Below are 15888 nucleotides of genomic sequence, written 5' to 3'. Positions count from 1 at the left end.
TTCCATCTGAGCTCTTGATGTTCATACCAGTGGTTCTCTTTTCTCCAAAGGTCTCTTTAATTTTCATGTAGGCAGTATCTATCTTACCCCTAGTGAGATAAGCCTCTACATCCTTGTCCTCTAGCCATCCCTGCTTAGCCATTTTGCACTTCCTGTCGATATCATTTTTGAGACGTTTGTATTCCATATTGATGAGAATTTAAAATGCAAAATTTTTAGGTCTCCATATTGATGAGAATTGAAAATGGAAAAAACTCATTTGGGAACTCCTTAAATAAAAAAAGGAAAGAACTTAGTTCAGCCACATTTTCACTTCAAATCATTGCAAATCTTGGGCAAGACAAATCAATATGTTGGCATATTTTCTGTATTTTAATGTTATATAGAGTAATGTTTTGGGGTAACTCCTCTCTAAGAAAGAAATGTTCATTGTTAAAAACATGATGTAGGAATAATATGTGGGCTCGTCACAGTCATCTTGTAGACATCTGTTTAAGAAGTTTGTCATTATACCTACTGCCTCACATTATATATTTTATTCCCTTATGAAGTCTTGTGAACAATCCATTGTAATTCAAAATGAACAAAGATACACACAATGACAATACCACAAGAAAAATGGCATTCTTACTCCACCTTATGTTTGTATTGAGCACAAAAATGGGTGCCCAATGGTGCTACCAAAATTTTTTATCACTTACCCAGTGATATAAAATGACCAACAGATAGCAAAGTTAAATTTGAAAACCAACTGAAAATGTTTCTCCGTAACTACTCCTTCTGTACTGTTGAAGAATTTTTATTTTTGTAATGTGTTAAAGGTAGTGAGCAGCAAACTAGTAACTTGGACTGATATTTAAAAGAAATTATTTCATCAGCATGTAGCCATATTTGCATATGAACGTGTGATGTGAATGGAACTGCAGATGATTGATTCCTGCTAGTAAAACAGGGAGCAATGATGCAGTTCTTCAAAAGACACGCCATACAGACCAAAGCAATTGCTTATTGATTTCTCCCAACCAGTGTAGATTTTCAGCTGACCTGTACTGCATGTTGTGAAGATTCATTTTTCCATAGTTTGTAAATGATATTTCATCTGCAAGCAAAATCCTATGTAGTAATACCACATAACTTTGCAGGTTTTGTAGACAACATTCAAAGACTTTAATTTATTTATTTAAATAAATGAATTATTTATTCTAATTAAAAGTCTTTGAATGTCGTCTACAGAATGTGCGAAGTTATGCTACATTTCTAAGCAAGATTCTGTCACAGACGAAATATCATTTTCAAAGCACTGACAAATCAGTCTTTACAATATAAAGAAAAGGATAGACTGATACTCACCATAAAGATGACACAATGAGTTGCAGACATGCACAATAAAAAAGACTGTCACACATTTAGCTTTCAGCCAAAGCCTTCTTCAGAAAAGGAAACACACACACACACACACACACATACATATACATTCATTCACACAAGCAAGCACTCCTCATGACCACGTGACTACTGTTTCTGGCAGCTCAGACCAGTCCGAGCGCTGGAGACTGCATTTGTGTGTGCATTAGGTGTGTTTACTTGTGTGAGTGAATGTGTGTGCGTTTCCTTTTCTGAAGAAGACTCATTGAAAGCTAAATGTGTAGCAATATTTTCATTGTGCCTGTCTGCAACTCAGCATGTCATCTTTAAGATGAGTAGCAATCTATCCTTTTCCTTATATTGTTGATATCCCAACCTGGAGTTTTCATTTTTTGACAAGTCAATCTTTGCTGGCTGAGAGAAGACAATAAACAACAATCTTGACCCATAAGCAAGTGGTGCAGGCTTTTCAAACATCACATCATTGCTCCATGTTTAATTGATGGGACTCAAGTATCAGTAACTGATTTTGAAAGTAGTTGCCATGAAGCTGTTGATTGAGTGAAATGCATTGGACTGTAGTATCTGTAGAACACTTCTTTGGCTGATTTCACTCACACATTCAAGCTGCCATGTCATAATGCATAGGTTGTGTGTAATGATGCTAAAATGTTGCATTGATAAATAATGCAGTCTCTGGCAATTTCTAATGGTTTGGCGACAAGAGAAGTGGTGCAAAACAGGATTGCGCACTTTCCTTTTCTCTTATTACTTACTTGAAACATTTAGCCGATCCTCTTCTCTGGATACATGCCTGCATCGATCTCCACAACTTCTTCTCCGAAGAAATAATGCTGGTTAGAGGGATTTAAAAAAAAACTCTCTCGCTCTCTCTCTCTCTCTCTCTCTCTCGGCTCTTGAAATAACTAGGTACCCTCTTAATACTTTCGTTTCAGTTCTGGTATATTTCTGTTTCCACAAGTCGTACATAAGTACACAAATTCTTCCACGTCAATTGCATCTTTAACCATCAGATACAATTAAGTGTATTTACAATGTGTAACTGTCATACAATTAAGTATATTTACAGTGTGGTGAGTTTAATAATCCCCAGAAATTCAAAGACAATTCTTGCTTTTAGTAAGTCTAACACCTAAATTAAGAGTCCTAGTCAAATTGTATTTAATTTGTTCATAACAATTACAATCATTACACCGTCAAAGAATAATGCATGCTTGCTCCTTGTATGTCACATACAGCTTCTATGGCATGAGCGGCAAACACTTGTCTGTTCCGATCAACCACCACGGTTGCAGTATTCTCCTGATACATGTCCATCCTGCACACATAAAAACCGGTTGTGTGGTAGACACATCCCCACTCTCCCGTACTCATACTTAAAATATTGAGTGTTCGAGATGGTGGAAGACTGAGTGCCTCTACCCTGAAATTCTCGAGGCATTACAATTTGGACTGGTCTGAGATGCGGGAAACAGTAGTTATATGGTCATGAGGTGTGCTTGCTTGTGTGAATGAATGTGTGTGTTTCTTTTTCTGAAGATTGCTTTGGCTGAAAGCTAAATGTGTAACAGTCTTTTTCACTGTGCCTGTCTGCAACTGTTGCTGTTCTTTTTTGCTAGCGTATTTTGTTCTTCACACTTCTAGTTTCATCATTTTTTTTAATAATATTTGCAAAGACTGAAGGCTTGGCCCAACAGTGTTACTTTCAGCATAGAACTGTGTTGCTGCTCTAATAATTTCGTAACATCCATCATAAACAAAAAAAAAACATTTTGAGTTTGTCAACTCTTATACACGGTGTGAAAATGTGGATAGTTTCACGTGCAGGTCACAGAATACAGACTGAAGCATATCAGGCACACAAGTGAACACACAAACTGAATCTGAGTTATGTGTTCACTTGCATTTCCCTCTTCTCTGCTTGGCGGGTTGTGGTGCTGTCATCTTGTTACTGTTTGATCAAGTTCCACTCACATTATACCACTGAAGTCCAGTTTGAAGACTAGTACAACATCAAAAACAGAAAAATAAAAAGAAATTGCCACATTGTCTACTACAGTTTGATATATTTCCTAATTCTTGAAATATTTGGGGTATCTTGTCTTAGCTGCCTCACCAGCGTAAGGTCTAATGGCACTGGCACATTAACCTTTATGAAAACCATTTGCAGTAGTGGCCAAAATATCGATCGATATAATTACATGATAACTTGGCTACATACCTGGAAAAGTTTACTGATGATTCTAAAAATTCTACTTGTGTAATGTTTAAATCAGAGGCTTCAGATGACACATGTAGGTGTGCAGTCTCTCACTTTTCATTTGCAACTCATCTTTTGATTTGTGGTATAATTAAAATGACCGTCTGTTTTCTAATTAGCTGGACAGCGGCAGATGTATCAGTTGCATGTCGGCAACTGGGATTTAATGACGGAGGTGCTTGGTGGAGATGGATGGAAGCAGAGCCAAGCTGGCTGCTGGGTCCTAGACCGAGGATGTTACTCGAGCAGCCTATGTGCTCAGGCACTGAAACACAGCTGCAAGACTGTGCGGGCTGGGCACAACGGCGCATTGGTGCTGGAACGTGTGGTGAGTGCGTACTACTGTTTGAAATTAATTTAGGACTCACTACCAATATGGCACTTTAGAAATGGTATTAATGCCTTTGAACAGAATGTCCCTGGTAATGAGGAATTATAGAACTTATGCTGGTAAATATCAGTGAGATCATATAATTCATTAACCCCAAGAGGAGTAAAAAAAAAAAAGTGAAGAACATGGAATAGCCAAATGAAGATGGACTTTTCGAATATAAAAATGATTATGATGACATTTAAACAAACCATGAAAATTTCATTCTGGTTATTTGCTGTTTCTAAGTAATAATTTTTATACTTGTATGCAGCCACATTTATTTCTGTATGTCTGTTTTTGATAAGATAGCCCAAAATTACATTCCAGACTGGGCTCATAGCCGATGTTTACTTTTTGCAGGCAGTGTGCTTCTAACTGCACAACCCAGCTACACCTTAGGGACTGATTCAAACCTTCAGCTTTCCGCAAACAACTCTCTATTCCTTTAGAACACCAATGGAATCTCTGACATGATGATATGGGACTAGCATCTCCAAGAAAATAAATGTAACATGCATTGTGATTTCTCATTGGACTCTGGGTTGTTACTGATATTTAATCCTTTTACTCTTGTTTGAAACAATCTTTATGCTGATTATATGTGTCAGGTTGATACTCTGCTCTGGCCTGAGACTAGAATATGGATGCCTGACTTTTGCAGGCAGTGTACTATCTGTTGTGCTACCTAGAGCTTTAACTTGTGTCAGGCTTTTCCTTGTTCATTTCTTCCAGCATGGAGACTGTGCCACAGTGTGCCAAGACTAATATATATGGCCAAATGTGTACAATATGGAAACTGATTTGTCCACAGAAGTGGCTGACCATTGATGCTTTTTCTTCTGATTGGAACCAAGTCACTAACTTTTTTTGGCATTATGTGTTGCCTCATGTAGTGTATGGGAGCTGTTAAGAGAGAATGAATCTCTGTATGTTTTAATCCATACTTTTCAAGTGTGTGATATGTTCACATTACTTAATTGTAGACTGCAATAATTATTTTCTCAGCAACACGATTTCCATTGTTCAGTGGAACAACTAGTAAGATAGGTAGAGCCCTAAATCTGCAAGGAATTCAGCATGTCTTCTGGACACCCAGAAAACTAAAGAAACCCTATGATGAAGGAAGCAGTTGAAATTAGACTACATGAAAACAACTTCAATAGAGACACTGGCTATGCACTTAGCAAGCACGGAAGTATGCAGTTGATAGAGAAAGAGCATAGAGAAAGACTTCTCGCAGTTTACCACTGTATGCGAGGGATGGTGCTGCAGATAATGCTGGATAAAAAATTCAGACAAGCCATTTATCACTTTAGGGTTCATGTGTGACTCGGTATGTACACAAATACCGAAAACTAGCTTTGTAAAAATGTTGAAAAAGTCGTATAGGAATGGCTTGCAATCTGTTGCAAATGTCTCAGTGAACTTTTTCGTAGTTAAAAATGTAATATTTATTCTCACATTCGTTATTGCATTAGCTTATATGGTTATGAAGAGTCCTAGTGGTTCACAAATGTTCCTAAGAGTTCTCAGAAGGCAGTAACAAGAAAAGCATATTAATCGAAGGAAAATATGCACTACGAGATTTTTTAGTATGTAAATCTACAATTTCACTTGACTTAATTCATGGCTTGATAGATTGATAATATCGGTTTGACATTATTTTCAGATTTTCATCCAGACCTAGCAATAAGCTGTTCACCAGTGCTTGACCCATTTGTAGTAACACAACATTGGGAAGGCCTGCACTTTGAATATGCCCTTGCCTCAAGAGTACTCACCCAGGAGAATACATTATATGTAATGCGATCTTCGTCACAGCTGTCATATGTTGATATCAGGTTTGTATGCATAAATGTATCGTGTCATGAATTTTGTGGGTGATAGGGTTAAACAGGTGAAGCCAAATCTCAGTTTATGCACTTTATTTGCTTTTGAAGATCATTTGTAAATTGAAATGCTTGTAGAGAGAGCCTGATTTTCCACTAACAATTGTTGTAAAGTGAATTACAATAAGACCGTGATAGCCTGGCACCCAATAATCCAGCAGACCTGATAGTCTGACACATTTCAGAAAATTTTCCGTATTTTTAGCTCAGTGGTGTTGCCAGTATAGTAGGACATCTTCGAGAACATTGGAACCATTTGGTTTTGTGCTTCATTGGTAGCAAATTTATGTCTCACTGAGTAATTATATTCTCTTCAAGATACGTCAGTTGTATTGTTAGCTTTGAACTAGTATCAACGATTCTTCATTCACTAGATCTAAATATGTAGTACTTATATTTGCATCAGTACTGAGCAGTTTTTATTAAAGACATTGTACTGTATCAATATTCAGCAGTTTTAACATTGCAGACCATGTTTTCATGGGTACAGTTACTTTGATCTATGTGAAAAATACAATATTGCACAGGGTCTGGAGAAACCTGTGGCCTAAACTGGTCAAAGAAGATGAGATCAGAAATAGTGTAAATGGTGATGAGTCAACATATGATTGCTGTGTAATTACAAGAGTGATAAATTCTGCATACACTAAGGAACTAAGTGCATTTTCAGCAGAAGAAGTTGATGAAAGGATCAACATTGACACAACTTTAGCTGTCGAAGAAGAACTGACTGATGTGATACTACAAAGTGTTTGTAACCCACAGGAGGCATCATAAACTGAGAGTGATGAAGAAGAAACACCTACAGTTCACATCTCTTGGGCTGAGGCTTCAGAAGCCTTAAACAATTTTTTGAAATTTATTGAGAGTACCCATCACACAAAATAATTTTTGTCAGAAAAGAATTGAATCTAAGAAACAAGTTAGCATTTCTGGAGGCTTCCTGAGAAAGAAAATTTCAGCTAAACCATCAGTGATGATACCGATCCAACATATTTCACACCCTGATCGTTCCAAGTCAGTGATGCTTATTTTGTTGTGGAACTGCTGTACAAAAAATTATTTATGTATATTGAACTTTACTAAAACTTTGATCCTTAAACTGATGTAATACAGCAGTACGGCATTCAGTTTTGTTTTTACAGAAAAGCAATAAATACTTTTGATTTTTTTATACTGTTATCTCTCCTGCTGTGTTTAACAAATAACCGTTACTTGCTTTTGTACATTAGAACTATAGATTTTGCTTATATTCCTTTTTAAAGATGGTTTTCTAAATCGGAAAATAAGGGAGAGACAGCCACTCATGTATAGCAGATCAATGTATGGACCACAGAAACACACAACAGAAAACAGCATTCACACAAGCTTTCAAGTACTAGCTCTTTTTGTAGCATTAGTACACAGATTCACACAATCAATCACAAAGACACACAAACATGTATTCCCATGATCACAGCATATTTGATTGTAACTGACAGGTCCCCGAGCATGCTGGATTGTCAAGGTCCTACTGTGATACTATTAATTATCTAAATTTTTACAGCAGTATTATGTGTGTAGGTTGTTAATGTGAAGTCTGTGGAAACTATTTAATCCAAGAAGAAATATAATCACAACAAAAAAAGCAGGTTAAATTCAGGTATTTTTGCCGTGACTTTAGCAGGACAACCAGCAAATGCCAATATTGTAGAAGAGATTTTGCTTCAACAATTGTCCTCTCTACTCAACAGAGATTGCATTTGTAACCAACAATGTAGGACAGTCATCACCATTTCTAAGTGAAAGGCATTGATAATGATGGTGATGGCGTGCATGTTTTATTGGGAGTGGAAGGTGGAGGTGAAGTGAACTATTGTTTGGAAGGGGCTTCTTTACCCTTTTGCTGCCTCTTGGCACAACTGAGCTGGTGTTTCACTTAAAAGTAGCCCAACTTTTTTTTCTTCTCCCACATTTTTTGTGATTGAAATTATTTCTAAAATGACACACGGCAAATCATTCATAATTATTTTGCAGTGGCTTGCTACTACTGTATTGGGATGATATCATTCTATGAAACTTTGCATTTCTACTTGTTTGCACAGAATAAAGAAGGAGGAATATCTTCTTTTCTTTCTACTTCATCTGAAAACATTCCTTTCACATTTATCCTCTTGTAACTACTTTAGAATATTTGTTGTCAGCACCTGCAAAGTCTATACTCCATCAACTTCTAGAAACCGTTTCCACCGAATCAGTTTATGATTCTGTAAGTAATTTGTTCATCTTCATCAGTGAAGTAAAGCCACTGATTGTTAATTCTCTGTAAAAGTTTACTCTACAACACCTCTAAAAAGTACATTAGTGTAAAACTTTCTAAATCTTAAAATTAATTGCTGATCCATGGGCTTTGATGGATGGGGAATCACTCTGAACACACATTTCATATTAACTGTATCTTCCTTCTGTTTCAAAAGCCTGTCTTCACCCAATTAAAAAGCAGCTAGAGACTTTAATATACAGATATTCTATCCACAATTACAGATCAATTAACATAAATAACATTATTTAGAATATACTTGATTGAGTAAGTCTGAAAATAGTTTTAGGTATACTTGCATAATAAACTACCTGTGGCAGTAAGAGATCAACCATACAATTCCTTTAAGAAGTACCTACAAAACACATTAATCAACAACTGTGTTTGTGAGGTAGAAAAATCGTACTAGCATAGTATCCTAAACCTAATGTATTCTTTTTAAAGTAAAACTGAATGTAATGTGTAATTCTTAAGGTAACATCTTCTTATTGTATAAATTCTTCAGTGCAGTTATCAATGCCCATATCATGTCCATGACCATTTGTTGATGAATAATTTGTGACAAAAGAGAAATGCCATTAGGAAAATGTAACTTCACTGTGAAAATATCTTAACTCCTTTATCAGCTTGCCTGCTGGGAAGAGGACCCAGGTAATTATTAATTGTGAAAAGGCACTTAAGGTACAAAATGCTTTCTTCCGAGTATCAATTCACATTACTCAAGTCTTAGTATTAGTTTTCGATAAAATTGATGATTTTCTCCTTGTCTTCCTGGTTTTCTTAACTGTATTTGGATATTTTGTATAGGGACTGAGTACTAGTCCACCTCCATAACTGAACAATCGATGTCTCATGTTTTACTATGTGTGGCCCAATTCAAGGTGGTATAACTTGCCTTCTTCCGACCTTTGAACCAACTTATGTAGCCAGTTATAGAGTAATTTCTTGGTGGTTTGCAGAGAGTAGATGTAGATGTAGATCACTGTGCAGCTTGAAACTTCCCTTCTTTTTTATATATAAGTGAAATTGGAGAGTGAAACAAGTAGCAAGTGATAGAAAAAAAAAAAATCCTGGGACTGACTGAGGATAAATGTTTGGACTTGTAGTCTGACATTTATCCACTGATCCATCAAACCACACAAAAAATAAATATAAAAATACAAATCAATAATAACATACCCTGTAAGGGAAAACAGCTAAAATGTTGGAGTTGCATATTTTGTTGATAGTGATGTCATTGGAGATGGAACATTAAGTAAGATGGACAGGGAGGGGGAATCTGCAGTTGGTTTGTTGAAGAAGAATTGCACTAAAAGTATTTAGAGATCGTACGCAATCTAAATCTTGATGGCTGAATGGTATTTTGAAACTTGTTCCACAAATATACATGTCTGCTGCCTTAACAAGTGTTCCACTTCTCTCTCATGCTTAGTTTATGGTGAAGGAAGAAACATGTCCAAATAATAGGTTTGCATCAAAGAGATGGAATTCAATAGGGAGGCAGCACTGTGACAGCTGTGAAGCAAGATAGATAACAGTCTGGCACACTTCCTTTAGCTATAGCATAAACAAGGTGTAAAAAGCACTTAGTATGGCAAACTGATAGGTTTTTAAGAAGGAACCCATACCTGGAAATGTATGGTTTGGGCGTTGGAGGCGTCAAAGTCTGAGATCAAATAGTTGTGATGGTTTCTTCTGATTTGTTTTGGTGTCTGAATACAAAAGGTATGCAACCCTTTAGCCATCTGTGTACTGCAGATAGATGACTTGGGCCTAATGACATTCCTGCTCATGTGCTGCATTCCTCCACAACCATTGTGTTCATCTTACTGCTGATCTTGTGTGGCCTGTCAGAACAGTAATGTTGTTGACAGCAGTGCGACATGTACCAGTACACAGCTGTGGAAATGACTGACTTTGTGCTTGCAAGTGCCAAAGCAGATTGCAACGGGAGAGCTGCTGCAAGATTTTATGCAGAACAGTTTCCAAACAGATGTACCCCACATAATTCCATGTTTGCAGTCGTGAGAGACCCCTCAGAGAGTCAAGTAAGTTGTACATATGTTGCCTGATGTATGTACATTGTACAGTAAAGTAGTAGCACTTTGTGCTTGGTACTTGTGAATAGTATCCCCAGTCTACTGTTTATCCTGTGGTAGGTGCCAAAATGTGATGTGGGTAATCCAAGCTTGGCTCAAACACTACAGTTGGAGGTGGATGTGCTGACGGTGTTCAGAGAGGACCCAGCCACCACTACTCAGCTCGAGACACAGATGCTGCACACGGGTAGAAGTGTCGTGTGGTGTGTTGTCCATCCACGGCATCTGCAGAAAGTCCAGGTGTTACAGGAGGAGGGCTAGCCATGATGAGTACAGTTTGCACTGATGTATGAATGCATGTTTACTAAAGATGGTGTATTGAACTTGCACAGCATGCATGTTTGACTGGGTGAAAATCTGCGTGTGCAGGTGATTCAAAATCACCAACACAGGGACAGTGTTAACATCTGTGCTGGGATAATTGGTGACCACATCATTGGGCCATATCTACTGCCAAACAGACTAACAGGACTGATCCACCTCACATTTATTAGAGATGTTTTGCATACCCTGTTAGATGTTGTGTCACAAAATGTTCAGATGGACATGTGGCTGCAACACAATGGAGCTCTGGCACACTTTGATGTCGATGTGTGGAATCATCTCAGCATTGTATATCCCAGTTGTTGGATTGGTAAGTGTGGACCAGTCCCATTGCCAGCACAGTCACCTGATATGATACCTCTTGACTGTTTTGTGTGGGTTAGTGTGAAGAATGTGGCATATGACACACATGTAATGTCAGCAGAGGACCTTATAGCTCGAGTCCAGGGAATGACTGAAATAATTCAAAGACAACTGCAACTGTATGTGAACTTCAGCACCAATGATGTGGGCTGTACATTAATGTAGGAGTTTTGAAGTCTGTTTGTAATGTAGAAAGCGCAGTGTGTTACTACTCACGCTGGGTTTATTGACGTCAGACTTTGACGCCCCCCAGTGCCTAAGCTGTACATTTTGGGACATTGTGTCCTTCTTGAAAACCAATCAGTTTGCCTCTCACATAACATACTAAGCATTGTCGGTATTCTTTTGGGATACCCTAATGAGTGGTGTAAGACAGGAGGTAATAACAGCAAAACATGAAATTATAATTGATTGTAGAGTACAACTGCTTGACATATTCCATTTCTTCACAGTTCCAACAGCCTATATAAATAATGTAGTTCCAGACAATCATTTCTGTGACATTCACAAGAGAAGATGTGGTCTGGAAAATTCAGCTTAGGATCAGTTTTCAAATACCAACACAAAAAATACGAAATTGTGTAAGCGATGTGTATATTCACAACTTTTAGAGAACATGGAGTTCAGAGAGAAATGTAGTTGCTTATTTCTTTTTAAATTTTAAGTGTTTAGTGGTTAACACTCACTTAAATAATTGAAAAAGAATATTGCTAAGTACAAGAGTTAAACTGGGAACCTCCAACTCACAGATCAGGAACATTTTGCTCTGTCACCCAACGAGTTCAATACGCAGTGAATTTTTGGTTTATCATTGTTTATGAGATTAATAACTGAGATGCTTCCTTGTGTGCTTATTTAAAGCATCTTTCTCCTGGGGCAGTTTTTCATTTGCTTAGTATATAGATCCAATTTTTAAAGTACAAAGGATTACTATCTGTATTTGTATTCCAAAAGTCAATATCGTAACCTAATTTTCACTTTGCACATTGCACTTGACATATACAGAATTAACATTATGATTTCAGGTTATGATTTAAAAGTGGAAATTATGAAATGTTTTGTCATTTCAAACAATATTAAGTGTCATAAACAGATAATATAATACTTGGCAGTTGCATTCCTTACAAACTCTCTTTTTGAAATGGCTACAGGAAGACAAAACATTTGATGGCTGATAGAACAGAGCAACAAAGAGGAGACAGATTTGAGGACAGATAGAACTATTGGGTGCTAGACAGAAAAATCCATTCAGTGCATTTTAAATTTTATGGCAATGGTTATGGTAACGCATGATTGCAAAAATGAATTTTATAACATAAGCTTAGCTATTAGAGTTCACCAGCTTATATGTATATGAAAATGCCGTATTCCCTATTTAGGTATGCTGGTGCGGGCCCTAGTGGTGCAGCACTCTTTGTGAATGGTGTCCCTCCACATATGACATCTGTTGCTGTCCTCTATTCAGCCCGTGATGGTATCAACGCTACAAGCCTGGAAGCTCCTCTGCAGCTCAACAACTGCACACTCCATGGTAACAAAGGTGAGCCACAATTTATGCTTGGAAAAATAACTAGTCTGGTATTTTCTGCAAAGGCACACTTATAACTCAAAATTTGAACTGTGACAGGTTAGGGATTGATCTTACTTCTATACTAGAAAATAGTAGAACAATTTTATGAGATTTGCCACTTAAGGTCATAGTGACACTGTTAATGTTGTAGAGCCTGAAACATTTTTTTAAAATAACTGCTCGTCAGTTTCTGGGGGCAGTGATGGCTGTCAGGGGAAAATTAAATACAGAAGACCATGGTGTCAAACAGAAGACTTAAGGTACAGCATCTTGATGATACCACATTCTGTTGAAAGACAGCAAAAATAAGCTACTGGATGGGCAATGTCTTCACATTTGGCAGAGTACAGTTTTACCCATTGTGTCAGTGGTGAGGACTTGCTTGGCACCTGTACACTCAGTATTTCACCTTGGCAATAAATGTCCTCTGCTTGTCTTCCACAACAGTCGACATCATCATATGCATATGATAAGCAAGTACTTACTGTGTTGAAATACTTCATAGTTTCAGCAACAGCATCCCAAGCAATGCCTAAGGTCCTCTTGCAACAATTCTGTAAGGTGCTTTTGCTAACGTTTCAAACTTGAACACAGAGTATGGGATGGAATTATGAATTTTAATCACATAATTTATCCTGTAATGATACAAAATTAAGGGGAATGCGTTGTGACTGAGCACTTTCTTATCCAGGGAGTTATGTGATTCGCATAGCTAGAATCGTCTAGCTGATACTGTATTTTATTAATGTTTTTGCAGTAATCCTTCATTGTACTGTACATATTGAAGTTTCTTCCTATGCACAGCATTGATGTTTGTTCTATACCTCTGTTTTTCAGTCTCTCTACTCTGTCTTTTGCTCCCCCCCCTCCCCCCCCCCCCCCCATCTGCACCCCTCTCTGCTCCTCTTCCCTTCTCGCTGTCACTCACTCTCTCTCTCTCTCTCTCTCTCTCTCTCTCTCTCTCATTTATGACTCTTTTCTGTAGATGACCTGGCCCTGAATCTTATGTTTGTTCTGCTTGTTTTTGTCAGCTGTTAGCTTCTCACTGTTCAGCAAAACGCTCTCCCAACTTTTTCCATTGGTATCTGTCTCTCACAGTTGTTGGACAAGATCCCAGCTCGACCTTGCCATCTTCTTCACTGTCTTCCCCTGGTGCCTTTTTTTTCTAGGGGCAATCATTCTGTCGATGATTTGCTCCATCTCTCATCAGATCTTTTCATGACATTTCCTACCCATTTTAGTTTTAGTGTTTTCGCTTGAGTCAGTGCATCTTTTACTTGTCCTATATTTCTTAAGTCTTTATTTATGGCTTTATCTCTTTGTGTTGTAATTAACATACTTAGTTCCAGTTCCCTCTGTGTCAGTTTGATTATGTTTTCCTGTTTATGTATTGGAGGCTAGGAACTGATAGAGGGTGGAGGTGATACATGAATTCAAAATTTTTCTTTTCATGTTTACTGATAGGTCACCCACCACAAGAAACCTCAAGCTTCAGTACTTATTACTCTTAGTCAGATATCAATTTCCACTTGCTGATTGTTGCTTGTTCAACTTTTCCAAGGATATATACTTTGTATAATCAGGGTGAATGATATTTACCTGTATCAGTACTTATTGCAGGTTATCAGTCATGCTTGCTGTTTTTGATGAATACTCAGTCTTGCTAGCATATTCTGCAGATCACTTTGGCTATCTGTGAAGAGCTCTCTACAAGTCACAGGTTTAATTTCTTTAAAGCAATTATGATTCCTGTCTTCTCCCAGTGTAGTTTTCTGTAGGCATGTTCTAAAGTTGCTGTAAATTTTGGTGAAATTGGATCTCCTTTCTTGAGTCATATTCAAATGTTAAATTGTTCACCTATTTCTTCCTTTTAAATTAGGACTGTATTGTTCTCATTGTCGTATATCGGGTGTATCAAAAAGGACTTTACAACTCTGAAAACTCATATTGATTTATTCATTTAACTTACAGACAGTATATTGGTGTAATTTTATAACAAAACACATCAAGTTTTTTTACCTAAACAGGTTCCATTTGACTTCCATTGGTCATTGAACATTTTTGCTCTTTTTGTAATAATTTTGTCAAAAGGATTTCGTTACTAACTGCACTGAGTTGAAACTGATTTATTGTTTCTTGATTTCTTCATATTTTGCTGTTTGTGGTTGATATCCGGTTGTCTTGTGTAAATGTGGAAAGATGACATAGCGTATGTAGCTGGATATTTGTTGTTGGCCTGATTGAGAACACGTTCATTGAAATAAAAAGCATTGTCTGGTAATTCATTATGTCTTATGAGCGTACCAAAATCATGAAAATTATATTCTTAAGTTTCTCTTTAGTACTCGTGATGTCAAATTTACTGTTGCACAACATACGTCTCTTTAACAACAGTGTATGTATTTGTGTATTTGCACTTTCATGTAAACTGTGAGTGTAAATATTCCGCTTTTGCTATGTGCAAAATATTTTGGCTCCTTTTCATTTCACTTATCAGTGTATTTCTAACAGAAATGTTGCTGGCTAAACATCTGAGAACACAGTTTTAATACTGTTCTTATCATCTTCTCTTCCCCAGGTTACGGTTTGTTTGCAAATGTGACGCCGGGCAGTGGTGGTCAAGTATTGCTGGAGAGCTGCACCATATCAGAAAATGGAGGAGACGGAGTACATTACGTCAGCCATGATCCCAGACCTGGCCTGCAGGCAGAGGGTATGGCACAGCTGCAGGCACAGCCAGACCCTCTCGCTGTAGCACTTGACTTCTGCACTTTGTCCACCACTACGTCACAGATATACCCACTTCTTGTACGCCTCGAACAGCCAAAAAATTCTGTCAGTCAGCGTGACTGCTCCAAGGTGAGGCTTGTCCTGGAACAGTAGATCCTTATCTGATCTGAGTTACCTATATTACAGCATTATGTAAGATAAAAAAATTAAGGATTGTCTGAATTAATTTAATTTTTCCTTGTAAAATATTACTAGTGCCAGTTTCTTACAGCCTTAATTTTTTTATGACATATTGTGATTCGCTAACTAAAATAAAAGTCACTAAAACAACATCAGAAAAGCTGTATGGTAGTACCTATGAGCTTATTGTTGAAGTAACCTTTTATGCAGAAAAATATTGGCATTGTGTTTGTTTTGGATGGTCTTTGGATAGGAAATACCTCATTACTCCTCCTCATTGTGGCTGCAATGGTATTAACAGATAGTATACAATCCCCTTAATACTTTTCATGGCATCAGAATTTATTATTATTGACAGTTTATAACTATTTTGAGAGCATGAATGCATGAGAAGTGCTGGACAAGTTGTTGAAAG

General features: G+C 37.3%; 1 protein-coding gene across 1 annotated transcript in view; it reads left to right on the top strand.

The window, feature by feature from the left end:
* The window catches only part of LOC124620119 (protein bark beetle), a 351158-nt gene that overhangs the window by 158237 nt on the left and 177033 nt on the right, over positions 1–15888 (top strand). The window contains exons 3-6 of the mRNA XM_047146790.1: positions 3766–3974; positions 5689–5860; positions 12373–12533; positions 15142–15422. Of these exons, the coding sequence (XP_047002746.1) occupies positions 3766–3974; positions 5689–5860; positions 12373–12533; positions 15142–15422 (823 nt within the window). The remainder of the gene's footprint in view (positions 1–3765; positions 3975–5688; positions 5861–12372; positions 12534–15141; positions 15423–15888) is intronic.

Source organism: Schistocerca americana, chromosome 6 (genome assembly GCF_021461395.2).
Source record: "Schistocerca americana isolate TAMUIC-IGC-003095 chromosome 6, iqSchAmer2.1, whole genome shotgun sequence".
Classification (NCBI taxonomy): Eukaryota; Metazoa; Arthropoda; class Insecta; order Orthoptera; family Acrididae; genus Schistocerca; species Schistocerca americana.
This window is presented reverse-complemented; position numbering and strand designations above follow the sequence as displayed.